The 18,254-nt window shown below is 35.2% G+C and overlaps 2 protein-coding genes and 1 non-coding gene across 5 annotated transcripts in view; 1 reads left to right on the top strand and 2 right to left on the bottom strand.

Annotated features, from left to right (window-relative positions):
• The window catches only part of LOC112457145 (V-type proton ATPase 116 kDa subunit a-like), a 34,556-nt gene extending 18,981 nt beyond the window's left edge, over nucleotides 1-15,575 (bottom strand). The window contains exon 1 of the mRNA XM_025020047.1: nucleotides 13,244-15,575. The gene's annotated coding sequence lies outside the window, so the exon portion shown is untranslated. The remainder of the gene's footprint in view (nucleotides 1-13,243) is intronic.
• LOC112457157 lies at nucleotides 5,425-5,547 on the top strand. Its single transcript, XR_003041061.1, has one exon. It is a non-coding gene; the product is annotated as a U4atac minor spliceosomal RNA (small nuclear RNA).
• Nucleotides 12,833-17,707, bottom strand: LOC112457146 (thiamin pyrophosphokinase 1). 3 transcript variants are annotated; one of them, XM_025020051.1, is made up of 6 exons: nucleotides 17,534-17,707; nucleotides 16,650-16,826; nucleotides 16,272-16,531; nucleotides 16,086-16,190; nucleotides 15,847-16,009; nucleotides 12,833-15,745 (listed from the first exon to the last, which is right to left on the bottom strand). In XM_025020051.1, the coding sequence occupies exons 2-6, from the start codon at nucleotides 16,822-16,824 to the stop codon at nucleotides 15,600-15,602; spliced, it is 849 nt and encodes a 282-aa protein (XP_024875819.1). In that variant the 5' UTR covers nucleotides 16,825-16,826; nucleotides 17,534-17,707; the 3' UTR covers nucleotides 12,833-15,599. The 3 variants fall into 3 exon arrangements, with proteins under 3 accessions (XP_024875819.1, XP_024875817.1, XP_024875818.1); XM_025020049.1 differs by lacking the exon at nucleotides 17,534-17,707 and adding an exon at nucleotides 17,125-17,238; XM_025020050.1 differs by lacking the exon at nucleotides 17,534-17,707 and adding an exon at nucleotides 17,125-17,238 and having other exon boundaries at nucleotides 16,272-16,528.
• Between the last annotated feature and the right edge of the window lie 547 nt (nucleotides 17,708-18,254).

Genomic DNA, 18,254 nt, shown 5'->3' with positions numbered 1-18,254 from the left:
ATATATATATATATATATATATATATATATATATATATATATTTGCACACTGGTATATGCGTTAGATTGGATTTTAATGTAAGCCACATTGAATTTTAATGTAAAAGTGAGTTATAAATTTTATTACAACAGGACAGTGTATAAAAACTTTTATAGGTTTTTACAAACTTCGCGCCGCTGTTGTCCCTCCTTGAATACTGTATCCAGATAAGGCGAATGATAATAAGTCGCGGGTGTCGTGCTACCTTTGTATAACACACTTTGTATAGATGTTCGTTATCTCTCTGATTACTTTCCTATCGCTCGTATAGCTCCATAGTATATATGTATAATTCTACATATTGATCCTTGATGAGCGAAGGACTCTATACAAACTTATTTCTTGAAAAAAAATCGTTGTCTTGCAGTTGTTTACAGTTACTTATGCAACGTAGACAACTCAAAAAGTCTTCAGAAACATTGATACTCCGTAATTAGAAAAGGAAATGACATTATTTACCGAGATACTTTTGCGTTAAGAGATTTACCTAAAATTAATAAACAAAAAATCTCCATTTCTCATCCATTTCTATATTCTTGAACACAATTCCCCAGAATAACTTCTTTAATTAATCACAGCTGAAAAATCATCTCCTCCCAGTGAACACAATGTCCCAAATCGAGACATATTATATCGTACTCTTATTCTTTTAAACCGATTAAGTTGCAGTTGCTGGATGAATAGGGTCATAAATGAATAAATACAGTGAGTGTCGCAGTATTTCTACTGATGGAACAACGTCACAACTTGAAAGTATTGTGACAGTCTTCTACTACAAAATAAGTAAATCTTTTTCTAGCAAATTTACTTGGCAACAATTTTTCAAAAACAACTGAGAATGAGATTGTAATAATGACAGACATTAAAATTATAAAAGTAGAAAAAAATAATCCTTATACTATCTCTTTTTTTAAAACATCTTTTCTCTCAGCAGAATTACAAAAAAATACTAAGTAATAGGAGAAAATCAAAATCTAATACCGTTGCTCATTTAGAACTACAACCAGCATACTTTCAAAAGTTATTTATAGGAAACAAAAAGAAATCTGAAATTCGAGAACTTTTCTCAAAGACAATTATATTCTAAAATTTTATCGTACTTTTTACGAGTCTATTTTTTGATAATTTAATTAATTCAATTAATTTAATTAATTTTTTATCAATAATTACTGTTTTTTAGACGTTGTTTCGTAGTTTATTAATACTTCATTAGTTTGTTACGTTTGTACTAATTTTATAATACATTTATCTCTTCAAAAATGTAATTTACTTCATATTTATTCTACTTTTAAAGCCTATATAAATTTAATAAAAACAGAACTATTGATGACAAAAACAATGACGCATCTCAAAAAAGGCTGGAATCTTTTCCAACCGATTGGCGGAAGTCTTGAGTGAGAATTCTTTTCAGAATCATACCAGATTTTTTCAAGAAACAGTATAAGTGTCATTATAAAAAAATATCGTTATTGTAATGTCGTTAGTTATCTCACAATTAAAAAAAATTTAATTAAATTTTCGTTTTTCCTTTCTCCTAAAAATTGTAAATTTTTGTGACAGTATTCTTCTCGATGTGCGATATGACGTCTTAATGATATATCTTAAGTCTTCTTCCACGGTAAGAAATTATTATCATCGTCCTTGTCTGTTACGCGTATCTAAAACACACACCAGTTTGAACTGTCCGTGTGACACACTAACGTAACTGATCACAACACCACTCAACATAATGCAACTAGAGACTTCAAATAACAACTCAGTGAAACGCAAAATTTTCTATGGAGCTAGATTCGAAAGAAAAAAATTACGAAGCATTACTTTCGTACCAACCCTCGTACTTATAATAATAATGAAATATTTCAAATTTTTCCCGTTAACATATCTTTATAGAAATCTTAATAAATATGAGAAAATCTACGCAATTTATCAAAAATTTTAGCACATACAAATACTGAAATTTTCCGAAAATTCTCATTTAATTATTTCTGAAAGTATCATAAAATTTCTGAGAAAATATGAGACATTTTTCCACCAGAATTGCGTGTTGCCTGTGCCATTAAGTTCTTAGAAAAATCTATGCCGTCTGCATTAAAGACGCTTAAACACCTTAATTATATATTGTAATAAAGAACCGTGAGAAATCTATTACAAACAGCAGCGTTTTTGTTAACGCGCACGAGTCCAGTACTGATTAGAAATTCTATGAAGATTTGAAGTTCGTACCCGTTTAGTTATCGATGCCTCAATCGACTATCAACATTGGCGTCGACGTAAAATGGAAAGTAACGAAAAATGATCGCGTTAATTTGCAAGATCTCATCGAATCTTTCATAGGACTCGCTCTACTCGGCATCCATGATAAAAATCGCGACGTCTCGTAAGGTCAGGATTTATCCTTCTGCGGTTTCTAGGTTGTCGCGGAGCGGCCTCCGATCTAACGGTCAACTATTACGCAAATTGCCGTATCTCCAGTGGCATCTTTCATTATGCGGAACGATGAAATTGAAGCATTATTACATTACATGTATGCGCGCGCGGTCCTCCCAAGGAGAGCACGCGTGATGTCATGTGTCATGTCCGTAGATTAGATTCACGTGACAGTTTCAACAGCTTTTCGCTCTTTCGCGAAGTAGATCTAGTTGTTCGTTCGTGGTCAGTCACCAATTAATTCGGTAAAACATTGATTACAATTAAAATACAAACATATGAATATTTTATACTTATATGTAGATTTTTTCTAAGCAGTTTTTTCTGTTTTTATTTGTTGAAAAATTCAAGAGTGAAATTAATATCATCACCTATACGATTAATCTTTTCTCATTTGGTACCCAAAAAAAATCACATTTTATTTTTATAACATTATTTTTATAACATTAAAGATTATTTACGATCAATTATAAAATTACATATAATTATTAATAAATATTTTTATCTTAAAGAATATTGACCGATGGGCTACATGGAATTGCGCGTGACTATTTGTTATCTCTGATAATGCGACGGAAATGATCGATCAATGCAAGAACAAATCGTATGTAATATAAAATATTTAATGACATTATAAAAATCAGATAATCTTATCTCGCGTGATGGTTCGTTCAATACAGCGATAATCCATGAATTCCGGTCTCATGATTATGAATATGAAGAATATGCCAATATAAAAAATGAAATCGTTCGTCAATGTCAGAAATCGCATGAGTGAGTAGTTCACTTAATCACTTACGATTAAGAATTCCAAAATAGAAAAAAAAGAAAAAATACTTCTTTATTCTTCATATTTTCAATTATATTTGCGATTCTTTATTTATTTTATAAATCGGTAAAAATGTGCAAAATTATTTCCATGTATATCAAAGTAGAAATAACACTTTTGAGAAAAGTCTTGAGTGTCGTGAGAAAGAGTTTGTAAAGAAGGTCTACCGAGCTATCGTCGGCCAAATATTTCGGAGGTATAACGGAAACCGTATTCCGAATAAGTCTTTCAATGCTCGCGTCTATATCAACCTGTAATAATGGCAAATTAAAAACGTATTAGTAATGCCGGGTCGCACTGCAATTGCGTGACGTCCCATACGGACAGATCTTCAACTAGGACAGCCGTATTAAAGCTCTACAATGCCTAAATTAGTGCCTACGATTGAAGCTCGTCCACTCGTTGTTACCATGGATAAATACGAACTTCAAATAATAGTTACATGTACATACATTCCGGTTGTCATGGCTTTCATGACACTAATGACATGAGAATAATGAATTTGGCGCGTGTGTACACTTATACAGTTGCATAAATAATAATTATAGATTCTAGCCATCAAGATTCAAGGCAGGGAAGTCTGCAAATCGTATAAGCGAGAGAGAGAGAGAGAGAGAGAGAGAGAGAGAGAGAGAGAGAGATAGCTTCTCGTAATTTTGATAAGTAAAAAAATTTTCGAAAAATTGAAGTGACTTTCTGTGTCATTTCAACATTTAATCGAAATACTTTGACCTGTTTAAAACTTATACAGAATATTATTTAAAGCAAAACTAATATCACATTAAAATTTCAAGCCGATTGATCATGTAGTTTAATTCTAAAAAAATAAAAATTAAAGTTAGAGTTTTACACAGAATAAGGCATTTAAATTGAGACACTTGAATATCTTGAAAAGAAAGCATTTAAAAGAAAAATGTTCCAGACGAAAGTTGTATCGTCTGAAAGGGGACAAATAATGGTAAAATCAATTTTTCGAAAAAAGCGATTTTTTAAAGTCACATAAAGGTTATCGCCATTTTTTTCAATAGAATTGTATAATTTTTTTTACATAATATGATTCTTCTAGTTATTCTGCATATAAAAGTATTAAAGTAAAGTTATCAAAAAATTAATAGTTTACGAGATATTTTATACTTTATTATCTGGTACATTTTGATATGAAATATAAACTAACTCGTAAACTATTCATTTTTTGGTAAGTGTACTTTAACACTTTTATGTATAGAATAATAAGATGAATCAATTGGTGTAAAGAAAACACATAGTTTTGCAACACATTGCTTTTTAAAAAAAATTATTCAATTTGTAAAATATAAGTACATGTCTTTTTTACCACTTTTAAAAATGCAACGTTGTCAAATAATCAATAATTTTCGAACACAAAACATCAAATTATTTATATTTTCTAATAATATTAACATTAATATTATTCGGAATTAAAAATTGGCATTGTCTGTTACCTTTTTATTATAATAAATTATAAAATAGCTTTTTTTATTATTAAAAATTTTTTATAATTTATGTTAGTATTGCTAATACATAAGGGGATAAGTGTACCCCTCTCGCTATCTACCTTCACAAATAATCGATTATACCCACTGAGATATAAGTATGGAGTGGGCACTACGATGCTACGCCCGTAGGCGAAAAACGAGTCTGAGACAGATAGACATTGTGGGATCTCTCTCTGTACAAGAAGCATACGCATATTATTGAGAGAGCTATATAGTTATCTTTATCACACAAACTGCATGACAGAGACAGCGATCCGACGAATTTAATTCTCTCTCGGCTCGCGCCAGCCGAGTCAGTGCCTTTTCCATACTTATATCTCAGTGATCATATCTCCTTAAATATTCAATCTTAAATTAATAGTTGAAACAACAGCTTTTTATTCAAATTGTCATTATTGCTATTATTGCTTTAAAAACAAAAATGACAAGAATTTTCATATAATTATACTCTATTTTTTATAAGATATATAGGTAAAGTAATGATTAATAATGATGAGTATTTTAAGTCCACCCTGTATATACTTTGTAGTTTCCTAGTCCGCCAAAAGATGGCAATACTTTCTCGTGAGCAGAATATCACAGTTAGCGTATATAAGGCCAAGGATACAAGAAGACTTATCCTTGTCTTTGGGGAGCAAAGTGCTCAATGATCGTTTAGTGAGAGTACTGTTGCTGAAACCCAGATAAAAATTTTAACCGCATCCGTAATATATTTACGAGATGCAATTTTTGGGTAGCCTCTTTACTTTACAAGAGGCTTTTTTTATTGCAATGTATCTAATAAAAAAAACGTCACTTGCTTAATTTCTTAATTGGATATTAATTATCGCTATATTGTTGCTCGTTGTTATCGTTCATTAATTTAAACGACGAAATTGTTATGCTTTGCTTAAAATATATCTCGTCAAAAGCTTTCCACACGGTTAATTTTTTTATTATTGACTTTAATGATATAACAGAAAAGTGTTGCAAAGTAAGAATCTTAATTTTAGTAGTAGTAAATATATATCTACTATTAAAATAAATTTTATACAATCGTATCGTCAACGTAATTGACATAAATCAATTGATATGTACTGCGGTCCATAAATGCACAGTTAGCAGCAACGAAAGGTCAAACGTTTGACAAACAGTTTTAACAAATTGGTATTGGCACTACGTAATAGTATTCTATATGCATTGCATAACAGATCGAGCAGCATTACTGTAATTCTGTTAAGAATAGTATTTGAATGTGGGCCACTAAAAACTAGTCGGTTAGTTCACAGTTTTTCGCGGTATCGGTACCGATACACATACAAAATCCAATAAAACGAAAAATGCGTGCCTTCATGCTTGAAAAGGATAATACTTATAATAAAAAATCTTACAATCAGAAGAATCTCGAATCCTCACTAATGTGATCCCAAACAAGATAATTTAAAATTTTGTTCATACACAGAAAAAAAATTAGTCTTTAATCAAAACAAATATATTCAAATCAACACAATCATTATTTCATATATAAGCATGAATATATATTTTTCTTGAAAGAATTTCATATTCATGTATTTCAAGAATATTATAATTTAATTTGAATATTATAATTATTACATAAAGAGTACAAAATATGATTATTTTGATGATAATGATGTTTTATTCTTCTTCCGATTTTTTCTTCTTCGTTATAACAATAAAATTGAATCAACATTGTGTTCACGTAGAGAATATTGAATTTTAAAATAAGATTAAACTGTCTTTATCGTTATAATATGAATATTCTTGGCTTGAAAGTACTGTTATTCTCTATGCCAAAATATTTTCTGTGCTTTCCAGTAATAAAAATTATTTTTGAATAGTAAGAATATATTTTTCTTTATAAAATTTTATTTACCTTTTTCAGAAAGGGATAATGTTTTAATACAAGTAATTTATCTTCGTTTAACGCTGTATAATGTCATTTTAAGATTTACATGTCAAAAATAAAGATATTCTCTAAACAAAAATGTTCTTTTTTCTGTGTAGAGATCAAAAAGTTAAATAATTTATGTTACGCCTTATATGTAAATTTTATTGCATATAGTTCTGTAAAATTAAATTTGACGAATAACATTAAAATGGGGCATAATTCTCGCAATAACTCTTAATAATAACAAGTTAAACATTGAATAACGCTTAATTTCGGATCGGTGGTTCATCAATTATTTTCAATCGTTAACTAGTTTGAGATTTTTAAAAACCTATTTTCAAAGAGTTTGATTCGATCTATAGTTAAAAGGGATCCAAAGGATATAAAAAAATGATTTTTCAACGATTTTAGAATAAAACACAGCTCGCGTATAATAGCAACATGAAACGCTCTAGAATTCTTTCGCGCAGAATTTACGGCCGTAGAGTAATAATAATTAATCTCTGCATCTTCGATCCGGCTGCACGAATGACACATTTATCGTCGTCGTCGGTCACCAGACCTTTCTTCAGAAAGGCTTCTTAGCTATCCACCGGATAACCACGGCCTTTCGCTCGCGGACACATCGCTCGCCGCATATCAAACCCAGCCGCGTACCAAATTGAGCAACCGCGCAAGCGATTGGCGAAAGACACGTTTAAGCGGGAACCTTGGACACCAATCAGTCACTGAGTGACCCTAATAAGCGGTCCAACCGCGGTCCATCTGCCTAACGAAACCGCGACAAAAGATGCTGCGACGTCTTATTCCTTCGGGATTCGCGAGTCACATACAAAATATGTGAAAAAAATGTTTCAAATTCTTCGGCTAAATTTGAACGTGACTATGTTCTCTAAAAATCTGAGAGTAAAATATCACCCACACAAAAACGAGTGATATGCAAGTGTAACGAAAAGTGAAAATTGACCCTGTGCACTTTGAGTGATTCGCCACTCTAAGAGTAAAATTGCGTTCTATAAGTTGGAGTAAAATCACATTCGAGTGAAAGGGCACTCTTTTCGAGTGCAATAGATAAATGTCCATAGGAATGAATCACGTCACTCTACAATTTTGAGTGGAAAATTTCATTCTATTTTCTATTAGAATCATTTATCAGTCAATCTCTAGCAAATCGTGATTTCACTATAGTTTTAGAGTGAGATCATTATCACTCCGATAGAGTAGCCGCTCTAAAAAATTTGAGTAAAAAATTCACTCCTATACCTTATGAGTGCCCGCATTTGCTCAAATTAGAGTGATAACGCTTTCTTTTGGAGTGACCATCGCAATCACTCTAATATATTAGTGGCAAAATCACTTTATGAGATTTAGAGAGTTTCCTAACGAAAACGAAGGAGACAAACGATCTCGAGGGTCAAATGTTCTTGAATAATCAACCATTGAAAATCGTTTCTTTACGTCGTGGCGACGATCTCTTCTCCGTGATCCCTTCTAAATTTCGTGGGTCTTAAAATCTTAGTGGTCTGAAATTAAAATACTGTCAAAGTAAAGCCCTGTCGAGGCAAACGAAGATCTGGCACCAATTTATATTAATTAAAGAACACCGTCCTTCTTTCATTTAAACAGCACTAGAAAGGGTCGATTGTAAACGGCGCGTTTTATAATCTAAACGTGAATTACGCGGGTCTCTATTTCTGTATTCATTGCAGAATTATCGTGCGTGCTTCACGATAGCGTGTGCCAAACAATTCGCAATTTCAAACAAACCTTACATCCACCGTGTACATAATCGTTTAGTTGCAAAATGCACGGGCGTATTACACAAGAATCTCCTAAAGACTTCTTCGAAGTGCTTATAACCTTGAGATAAAACAGCACAGTTCTCGCACAAATTATTTCACTATAAATAAAGTGTCATTATGTCGTAAACAGAACTGAGTCATAATAATGACAGGAGGAAACTTTAAAAAATGACGAAAAACGAGCATTTGTCCATCTATTTAGTATGCACTCATATTTTTATTACGTTCTATATTATTATATCATATAGCCTATATTTTATATACATATGTATTATATTTATCATAAAAGTTAATAAAGTAATTTAACTTGGGATTTACTTGACTGACATTTGATAATTGACTAATTATTGACGTCTAACGCACGTGCGCACAAATTCAGATAAATTGCTTCTTTCTTCTGGTCCATATAAGTTATCGGATAAATTAATGTCCTGCGACAAGCAGAAATAAAAATATAAAAAACAAAAAATTGAATAAAACCGGAGAGATAAATTTTGAATTTCTTTCCTCAGTCATTAAGTTCCAGCACGTGTCAAGGAGAGAGCGAGTAAACTGCGCCAAAGAAAAAGGACGAAGCTAAAGCGAAACTAACAAAGTAGGGTACGAACCGCCGACAGGGGCATCGAACTTTTACTCTCGACAGAATTGTATACTGTATATATACGAGACGGAGTCTATGGATCGTTCGATTACCTCATCGCACAGTCGTGCAGAAAACTGCGTAATGCGGGGTGTCCCAGACCTCTCTCAGAAGGAGAGAAGAGCTTTAATCCACAGATTCTTTGATCAATTTGGAGTTGTTTCCACGACGAAAATATCGGTGAACGGATAGCTTTTGAGTTAAGAAATAATTTGAAATCGAGAGCTTTTCCGGGTACTATAAATAAGCTTTGAAATTGATAAAATCGATTCTTCCTTTAATTTCATGTAAACTTTAGTGGATTTATATAATTAATTGAGAATTATCCTGGTGGAAAAATGTCTCAGAATTTTTCATATTATTAATCAGAATTTCTATAAAAATTTTCGGACTTTCTCAGAATACTCAGAATTTTTCAAATTTTTTATGTACGAATTGAAAAGGAAAACTCAGACAAAATAATAATGAAATATTTCAGATTTTTCCTGCCAATACATCTTTGTAAAAATCTGAATAAATATGAGAAAATCTGTGTAATTTATCAGAAATTTTCATAGATATATATACCGATACTGAAATTTTAAAAATCCTCATCCAATTATTTCTGAAAGTTCTGAGTTATATATTTTTCCAAAATTTTTCATAAGTCTCAAGTCTTAAAAAATTTCTGAGAAAATATGAGAAATTTTGTCACCAGGATAGTTGCAAAAATATTTAGTATTAAGAGCTAGGTAGCGTCAAGTAATGCTCTCCCACAATATTTTTCCAAGGAAAAATCGATTTCAAATTAATATACACTTATTCTTTCGAAAAAAATATTTTGTGCATCTTTTCGTACAAATAGTATAATTTCGATTATCATAATCGACGCTAATTAACTGACAAGTATGGCGTGTGTGCCAAGGTGATTGACTATCAATATTGATTACAATTTCTGCGACCCTTCCGTCACCCTTCGACATGCGGAAAATCGATACCGGGCGCTTTATTTATATCCGACACGTGCATAAAGCGACTGGCTTGGCACTGCAGTCGTGCGAAGATGAAAGAGTTTTTCAACGACCGCCGTTACGGCAACAATCTCACAGATAGACTCGACGCAGATACGCACTCCCGCGCAGGTATAACGCCTTCGTATATTTGTACTATTCGCGATATTTCGCCAACCGACCGTAAAACGAGCTCGTTGTTTGCAGGTCCCTTGCGTACGCGTCGCTTCGTATATCACGATGCTATTTATACAAGATATATGCAGCTTTTTGTATGCTCGGTACACGGAATCATCCCGCTTTTCGGCGGGCTCTCTGTGGCGAAAAATATGTTTTCTCGAGATATATATCGTGAGCAACTATTCCTCGAAGCTGACCGAGAGGATAAGACGCAACACAATTATATCCCGACGTTTCCATAAGAGATTGTTATGTCGCAAATGGCTTTTGCAGTAGATACCGATAAATTGTATTACACATATTATCGTATCACTGTATCGTTGGTACCAAAAGTTAAAATCATTAATTAATTGATTCGTATGCTTTCTACTCCGGAAAATTCAGCAAAATCACAGAATTGAAAAGAAACAGAGTTCTCGTTGTAATATTTCGATAACAATGTGATTGTTGCGCCAAGTGCGATCTCTTATTCCTTTGATTCGTCACCCTGGTAAAAAAATTTATCATTTTTTCTCAGAAATTTTCTAAGAATTGAGACTATGAGAAATTTAAAAAAAATACATAAAAGTCTCTCTCAGATACTTTTAGAAATAATTGGATGAAGATTTTCGCAATATCTCAGTATCCGTATGAATAAAAATTTCTGAAAAATTTTCTTATATTTATTCAGATTTCTCCAAAGATGTGTTGGCGGGAAAATTTTGAAATTTTTATTCTCATTTTGTCTGAAAAACGTTCCAATTCGTATTTAAAAATCTGAAAAATTCTGAGCATTTTGAGAAGTCTGAAAATTTTTATAGAAATTCTGATTAATAATATAAAAAATTCTGAAGCATTTTTCCATCAGGGCATTCTTCAGATAACATGAGACGCAGAATCAGTCTACCGAACTTAGCATTAGACGCAAGAACAAACGATATGCATGTCAACGTCGTCTATGATCTAATAACACTCTGATATTGAAAAGCTGCTGGAAAACTGCCCATTTGAGTTTTCCCACACCAGTGCCCTAAACTCAAGTTTCGTTCCGAAGTTTGATTAAACGAACCTCTGAGTAATCAGAGGCGTTTCGCCAATTATTTGACTTGGCTCATACAAGATCAGACGTGGTCCGTAGACAAGCGTAATATTAACGCCACCGCAGCTGAATGCGAAAATAAGATCGACGGCAGAGCCACCGTATATATTGCACAAGTTAAGACCCCGTATTTACGCGAGATTCAGCGGCAAGTGCTCGCACGTGTAACGAGGCGCGAATTTACAACTAGACAAACTTTACGGCCCATAAATCAAAACCGTCACAATTTCAAACTAAATTTTCGTTCGAACTCGATAGCGTTGTTTTAGTTATAAAAAAAGAAAACCCAGACAGCATGCATGTCTTAAAGATGTCTTTTAGACATGCAGGCGTGCTGTTTGGGAGAAAGCGAGACAAAGAGTTGTCGCGTCTATTATTTAGGGACCCAATGTGCCCGAAGTCGAGACTCGTCGCCGCGACGACCGACGCGACGGTTTGAAACCGGAATCCTGTCGCGCGACCGCCGGGAGTTCTCTCCCCGCGGCGCAGCGCGAGGCAGAAGAGATACATAAACCCGATTCGTCTCGTATGTCTATTCTTACGTTCATAAGGTTATTTACACTCGGTGTCTGACACCATTTCGGTGGCTCGAGCCGCGGCAACTCGGAGCCAAGCGCGACTATTTGTCCGCGTCCGAAGTGCGTCTAGCGAGGCTCTCTCGAGTTGCTGTCGAAAAGCGCGTTTCGCGTCTCACGAAACGGAAATCCGAACGTTTATTAGAACAGCCGATTGTTTGAAGTTTGAGGACGTACGAGGCCTGAGGAAAGCTCCCGCATCGCAGGCCACGATTTCTGTGCATCATCACTTGGTTGTTTCGGAAGTTTCATCTCGGTTGCTCATTACCTCGCACTCGGTTAAAACATGTCGATTCTTTTAGAATATTGTACAAATATTATTGTTGTTATTGTAGGATTGGCTGCGTTCTGCCGATACTCCGCTAGCCTAGCAATCATGAGCAGTCGCTCGTTTCTTCTCCTTTGACCCAATGGATTAAAAGGAGAGGAAACGAGCGACTACTCACGATTGCTGGCTAGCGGAGTATCGGCAGAACGCAGCCATTGTTTTAATCAATGAATAGATTTTACATACGATTAAATGTACACGAAAGTGCGTTTTACATAGAAATTTATAAACAAATTCGTAACCCGAACATCCGTAGTGTAAAAAGAATCTCTCGCAACGTCTACGCAATTCTTCAGAAAGAGAGAAAACATCGTATTTTGATAGTAGATGCAAGAACATCCGGAGATGTGTCACGGCTGTCAACATTAAAAGACAAGACGAGCAATAAAAATAGATCTGAGTTGCTCCAAGTTTCGTCTCATGTATGGTAACATTTTCCTTTTCAATTTTGTGACTTACTTGAAATTTTTTCTGTTTGAAACACATGAGAATTTCTTTCGTCAATTAATGATTTTAACTTTCGATGATAACTGCCAAAACCATTTGCAACAATAATCTCTTTATTTAAACATTGGGATATTGTGCGTTACACCCGTTCACAATCTTCAGAGCAAACTCGTTTAAGAACGGCCACACGCATACAAAATATATAACCAGTGCAAATGCGTCAAGATTATCAAACGATATAACAATAAAAACATTCGAGTCAGCATAACAATGTTACAAACTCCAATATAAACTTATTATCGTAGGATGTCGTGATAATCGATGTCAAATCAACCAGCCACAAATCTATCCCTTTTAACCGGCATGTTAACTTAGATACTAATTTACAGTATTTTTACTCGCTGCATAATACTCTCGTTAAATAAATATTTTCAAGAGATATTTTGCTACGTGTTCTTTTATAAACCCGCTGCGATTCCTGTCGCAAGGAGGGTCGCAAAGCTTACCCGATTCCGAAAAGCAAGGGAAGATACGCGTTGGCATTTGCTCGATACCGCGCGACAGCGCGACGATAAGGCACAATAAAGCACTCGTGGATTACGTGAACCGCGCGACGCGACGGGCCGAAAGAAACTGGACGGTGGCCGCGACCCCACGGACCCCACCACAAGCCGGCACTCGGCCGACGAATGTAAACATTCGTGACAGCTGATCGACGAAGTACACGGCTCCGATTCTAGCCCCGATAGCGGCGGTAGCGATCCGCTGTTATACATGCAAGTACATACATGCGAGTCAAATATTACGGCTCACGAATGCGGGCGGCTATAAAGCGGCAGGTACTGCCCAGAATACTATTTCGACTCGACACTCTCGGTGTGCCAAATATTTGCGATAAACACGTTTCGCTGTGCTACCTAGAAACATTCGAGAGATTTAACGAGATTTGAGTTTTATACTTCTTACATCGTGTGCTAACTATGTACAGATCCATTAAAGTACTACAAATCGTGTGCGACGTAAGAAATATTTCGTAGTCATCCAAACAACACAAAAATCTAATAAAATCATAGAATGACCCTCGAGAATTAAAAATAAGAGAGAAAAGAGGCAATTAGGGTCGGACGCGGTTCTTCGTGCGTGGAATCTGTTTATTCGTCTTCTTGAACAAAAATCTAAAATGTCTAAAAAAATATTTTTACGTATTTATATTTCTTAGACTTTTGTGTTGCCTGTAGACAAATATTGCATTTCACTATAAAATAAATCAGCAGCGAATATACTAAAGATCGAAAATCAACGCACAAATGAGAGCAAACACTTCTTAATCGGATATCTGTATGTAGATATCTATACAAAAAATTCTAGTTTCAATCATGTATAGGTCTCAAATTCGATTTCGACTCTTAGCCTTTATACACATTTTAGTTTTAAGAAGCTAATTAAAAGTTTTGAATGAAAGAATATAAGTTTGCGAGGTAGAAAACTGTAATGGAGATTGATAAAAAACTAATACATTCATACATATGTATTAAAAATGTCATGTAACTATATCATGGCTTTGGTTTCATATGACTACGTAAACAGAATAGGAACCGCAAACTATATTTTATATTCTTTTCAACTAATATCATCCATTGGAATGTATAATACGTACATAACGGTATAGCTACTGCAAGATTTACTTCATTGAGTCTCGCAGCAATATTATGCCTAACATATTGCACCTATATTTAAGAATTAATATCTGATAACGTGGTACCCGATACCGCTAAGCAGTAGAACTAATTAATCTGATAACATTTGGTATGAATCACACGTAAAACAATTGCAAAAAAAATTGGGAAATTCACAGCTGATATAAATACAATATCTCACTCTTATAATCCTACATATAATTTATGGTTGGGTAACCAGTTTTTTTATTCTAAAATGGGAAACACTATTTTTCGAACAAAACTCGTGTGCACACAGTAAGTAAATAATGTATTAGGTGTATGCAAAAGTTTTAGTCTTTTTTTCGCTTTAGGTGCATAATATATGTAATACAATTCAGTTATCAAAATATTTTCCTTCGTTTTCTGTAACTTTCTGTCATCTTTCGAGCAAATTATGGATTTCTTTACAAAAAACATCGGTTTGGAGGCAATAAAATCGTGGATCTATTTTCGTATTTCATTCACATTTTGAAAGCGCTGTCCGGCTAAAGAATGCTGCATCGATCGGAATAGATGATAATCCGAAGGCGTCAACTCGGGTAAATTTCCCAGCCCAAATCAAAGATGATTTGCTGAATACAAAGAGCAACATGCGGTTTTCGTCGCTCATCGTGTTCACTATTGTTTTACCAGATTGTGTTTATCATTAAATCATGACATATGATGATGATTTACAAACTTAATTCATGACCAATTTAAAAACGCAGAAAGGCAAGAATTTATTTGAGATTTAAATAATGATAATAGAGCGCTGAAGAAAAAGACTAAAATTTTTGCATACACCTACTACCTCATTGTTATCACACATTATTATAATAGTTTTATCCTGCGATAGTACTAATGCCAATAGCCAAAAGATTCAAGACTGAATTTAAAATTGGTTCAATAGAGAAATCTGATTGATATATGCTTTTAATTTTGGCCGAAGCTAATTGCAAGAGTATACACCAATCAAATCCATGAATTTTGCAAAGCATTTCTCTGTTGAACACAGCCATTGTTTTCAATTTCATGCAGATCTAGTTTACTACCTATTCAAATAAAAAATACCTTAGACAGAGCTAATTTAATCCACCTGACCTCTAAAACTATGTCTGATAATTTGCATCATCTATCCACATTATTATCTAATGGCAGGCTAATATTACGACGCTTCATCATTTGCATTATCCTTAAGAGACTCTATACCCATAGTCCATATTACCGATGTATCTGTATTTACAGTCACTTCAGAATTTTCATACGTATTTGAGGTACTTATCAAACCGCCAAATTGCATAGTTGAGTTATCTGAAGCATAAGAAAAGCAAATCAGAAAGATTGTTCAACATATTGATGCGACTTATTAATTTCTAGATCTAGATGAAATAAATGAGATATATAAAACATACTTAAATTCCATTTCAAACCAGTTGTTGATATACAATTAACGGAACAACCGAATGGTAGTAGACCACACCAAGACTTCTGTTCTACCAGGATCTGTGGTATATGTATTCTGTGCAAACCAGGTTTTAATATCCATGTTAAAGAGTTGCTTGCGACTTGTAGTACCTGTAAAAATGATCTCGATCAGAATACGTAACATGGAGACGCAATCACAAGTCTATCTATCAAATAGACACTCTACCCGTATATTTCCCACGAGCTTCTCACTTTTGTACAAGGTATTGACGTTGCCGATGATATGGTCGAATCTGCCCGACGTTTCTGCAAGCACGTATATTTCACCTAACTGCCAAAAATAAAATATTATTCGTTTCATTACATACAACATTAATTTCAAAGGAACATTAACAAGAATTTCTAGAATTACATTTATATTGCGCGTTCTGGCGTAGTGCGCAACTTGCAACAAAGCTTTGGTATAATCTGTGTGATTCTGATCGGGCGTCTCAATGACAGTAGATCCTATACTTCTCAACTTCTGGATCAGGGACAGCGGACAGCTGTCCATATCTCCTGTGATAAGATTCGGTACGTATCGCTCGTCGTTCAATACGTCTATCCCCTGTTCCTCCAGATATTTCAGCCACCTTTGCGTTCCGCCATCCACAGTGACGGTGACTCGAGCTGCTTACATAAAGAGATACATAAATTAACAATGTAAGTTGTGGCACTTGGTTGTAATTCTTTGGCAACCGCAAGAACAAACGACAGGATCACAAGATATGCGTATCTTTAATCGGCATACCTTTGCGCCAGAATTGAAGCAGCACGTCGTGCCTCCAGTATATGGGACGATTCAGCACGATCACCGCGTACTCGCAATGCGCGCCATCCTGAAACGCGTCGAGCGGACTCCACGTTGTCCCGTGGCCGGCCGCCGGCTCCTGTTGCATCATGCGATCTGACGCGACATGTCCCATCACTGAAAAGGGTCAAGGTTAAGGCGCGGAAAATCCGGCAGCATGAGTTTACGTAACAGAAGGTTAAGGCGCCGGTATATGTGATTTTTCCGTCGCGTGTGTTCCGTCATGTGGTTTTCGCGTCGCGAGAACTCTATCTCGTTACGCGGCAAAAATTGTCGTAGGAGCGACGGAGAAAGAGAAAAAGACAGGATCTGTCTCCTCCGTTTGTCCTCGCGGATCCGTATTCCGTATCCGTAGACGATCGTCGTCCACACGTGAGACTCGAAGGAATGCACGCTGTTGCGTTCGAATACGTACTCGCCGGCATGCCTCGTGCTCGTGCGTCGCGAGAAATTACATGACCGACCTCGTGTCTCATCACTACGTCATACGTTGTTCATTAACGACGCGATAACGGAGCGCCGCTCAGGCGCTCACTTATCTCGTACCGCCGTCCACCGGCGATCTGCGAGGTCTCGTAAGGGCTCAGTCACAATGAGAAAAATAAGGAATAAGATAAAGGAATAAGGAATAAGGGAATGTCGCATCTCACTTCAGTACATGTACATTAAAGTGAGATGCAACATGCCTTATTCCTTATTCCTTTATCTTATTCTTAATTTTTCTCATTGTGACTGAGCCTTAAAGCCTGATTTTACTTTCAAATTAAACATCGCGAAAGACGCGAAACATGGTCTCGGAAATCGCGATCGCGCCAAGATCGTGCCTGATATTTATCGCGCGAGCGTCATGACTCATGATCCATATCTTGAAATCCTATCGAGCTGAAACGAGCTGAAGTTGAAGTATTTGTATTTTCGACTTTCGAGTAGTGCGCCATATCGAAGGGAGCTTTCCAGAGCAAGCGACACAAGTCGACACAAACGTCGTTCTATCTTACTTTTTTGGCAATGAGTAACAAAGACAAAACGACACTTGTGTCGACTTGTGTTACTTGGGCTGCGTTCCGATATTCACTGTCAGTACTGAAAATCTATAGTGTACGTTACGTAAACTATAGATTTTCAGTACTTGCAGTGAATATCGGAACGCAGCCTTGCTGGAAAGCCGCTGAAATCACGTCAGATTACGCAACGATCGAAATTGCGATTATTGCGAATTGGAGAATACTAAAGCCGTGATTCTAGCCGGTTTTTTTCAGTTTTTTTCTTAGCACTAATCTTTTAATTGGCTTTATATGTTGTAACGCCAGACAAGCGTCGTAATTGTAAAGAGTTCAAGCTGAATCAACTCATACGATGAACTTACGATAGCGATTACGACGAGTTACGACCATATGCCGTGGCACATAGAAAAACTTAAAACTCAGTAAGCAAATCAGCCAATCACAGTCAAGAACTTAAGGCACAGCCCTAAGGGTTGATTTATAATAGCCGTAACCGTTGATTTAAGCCGTAATCTTTAAGAAATTGACCAATCACAGTCGA

The sequence above is a fragment of the Temnothorax curvispinosus genome, unplaced genomic scaffold (assembly GCF_003070985.1).
Source record: "Temnothorax curvispinosus isolate PA1 unplaced genomic scaffold, ASM307098v1 QBEX01007541.1, whole genome shotgun sequence".
Taxonomy (NCBI): Eukaryota; Metazoa; Arthropoda; class Insecta; order Hymenoptera; family Formicidae; genus Temnothorax; species Temnothorax curvispinosus.
The sequence above is the reverse complement of the archived record's forward strand: the minus strand, read 5'-3'. Positions and strand labels throughout refer to the sequence as shown.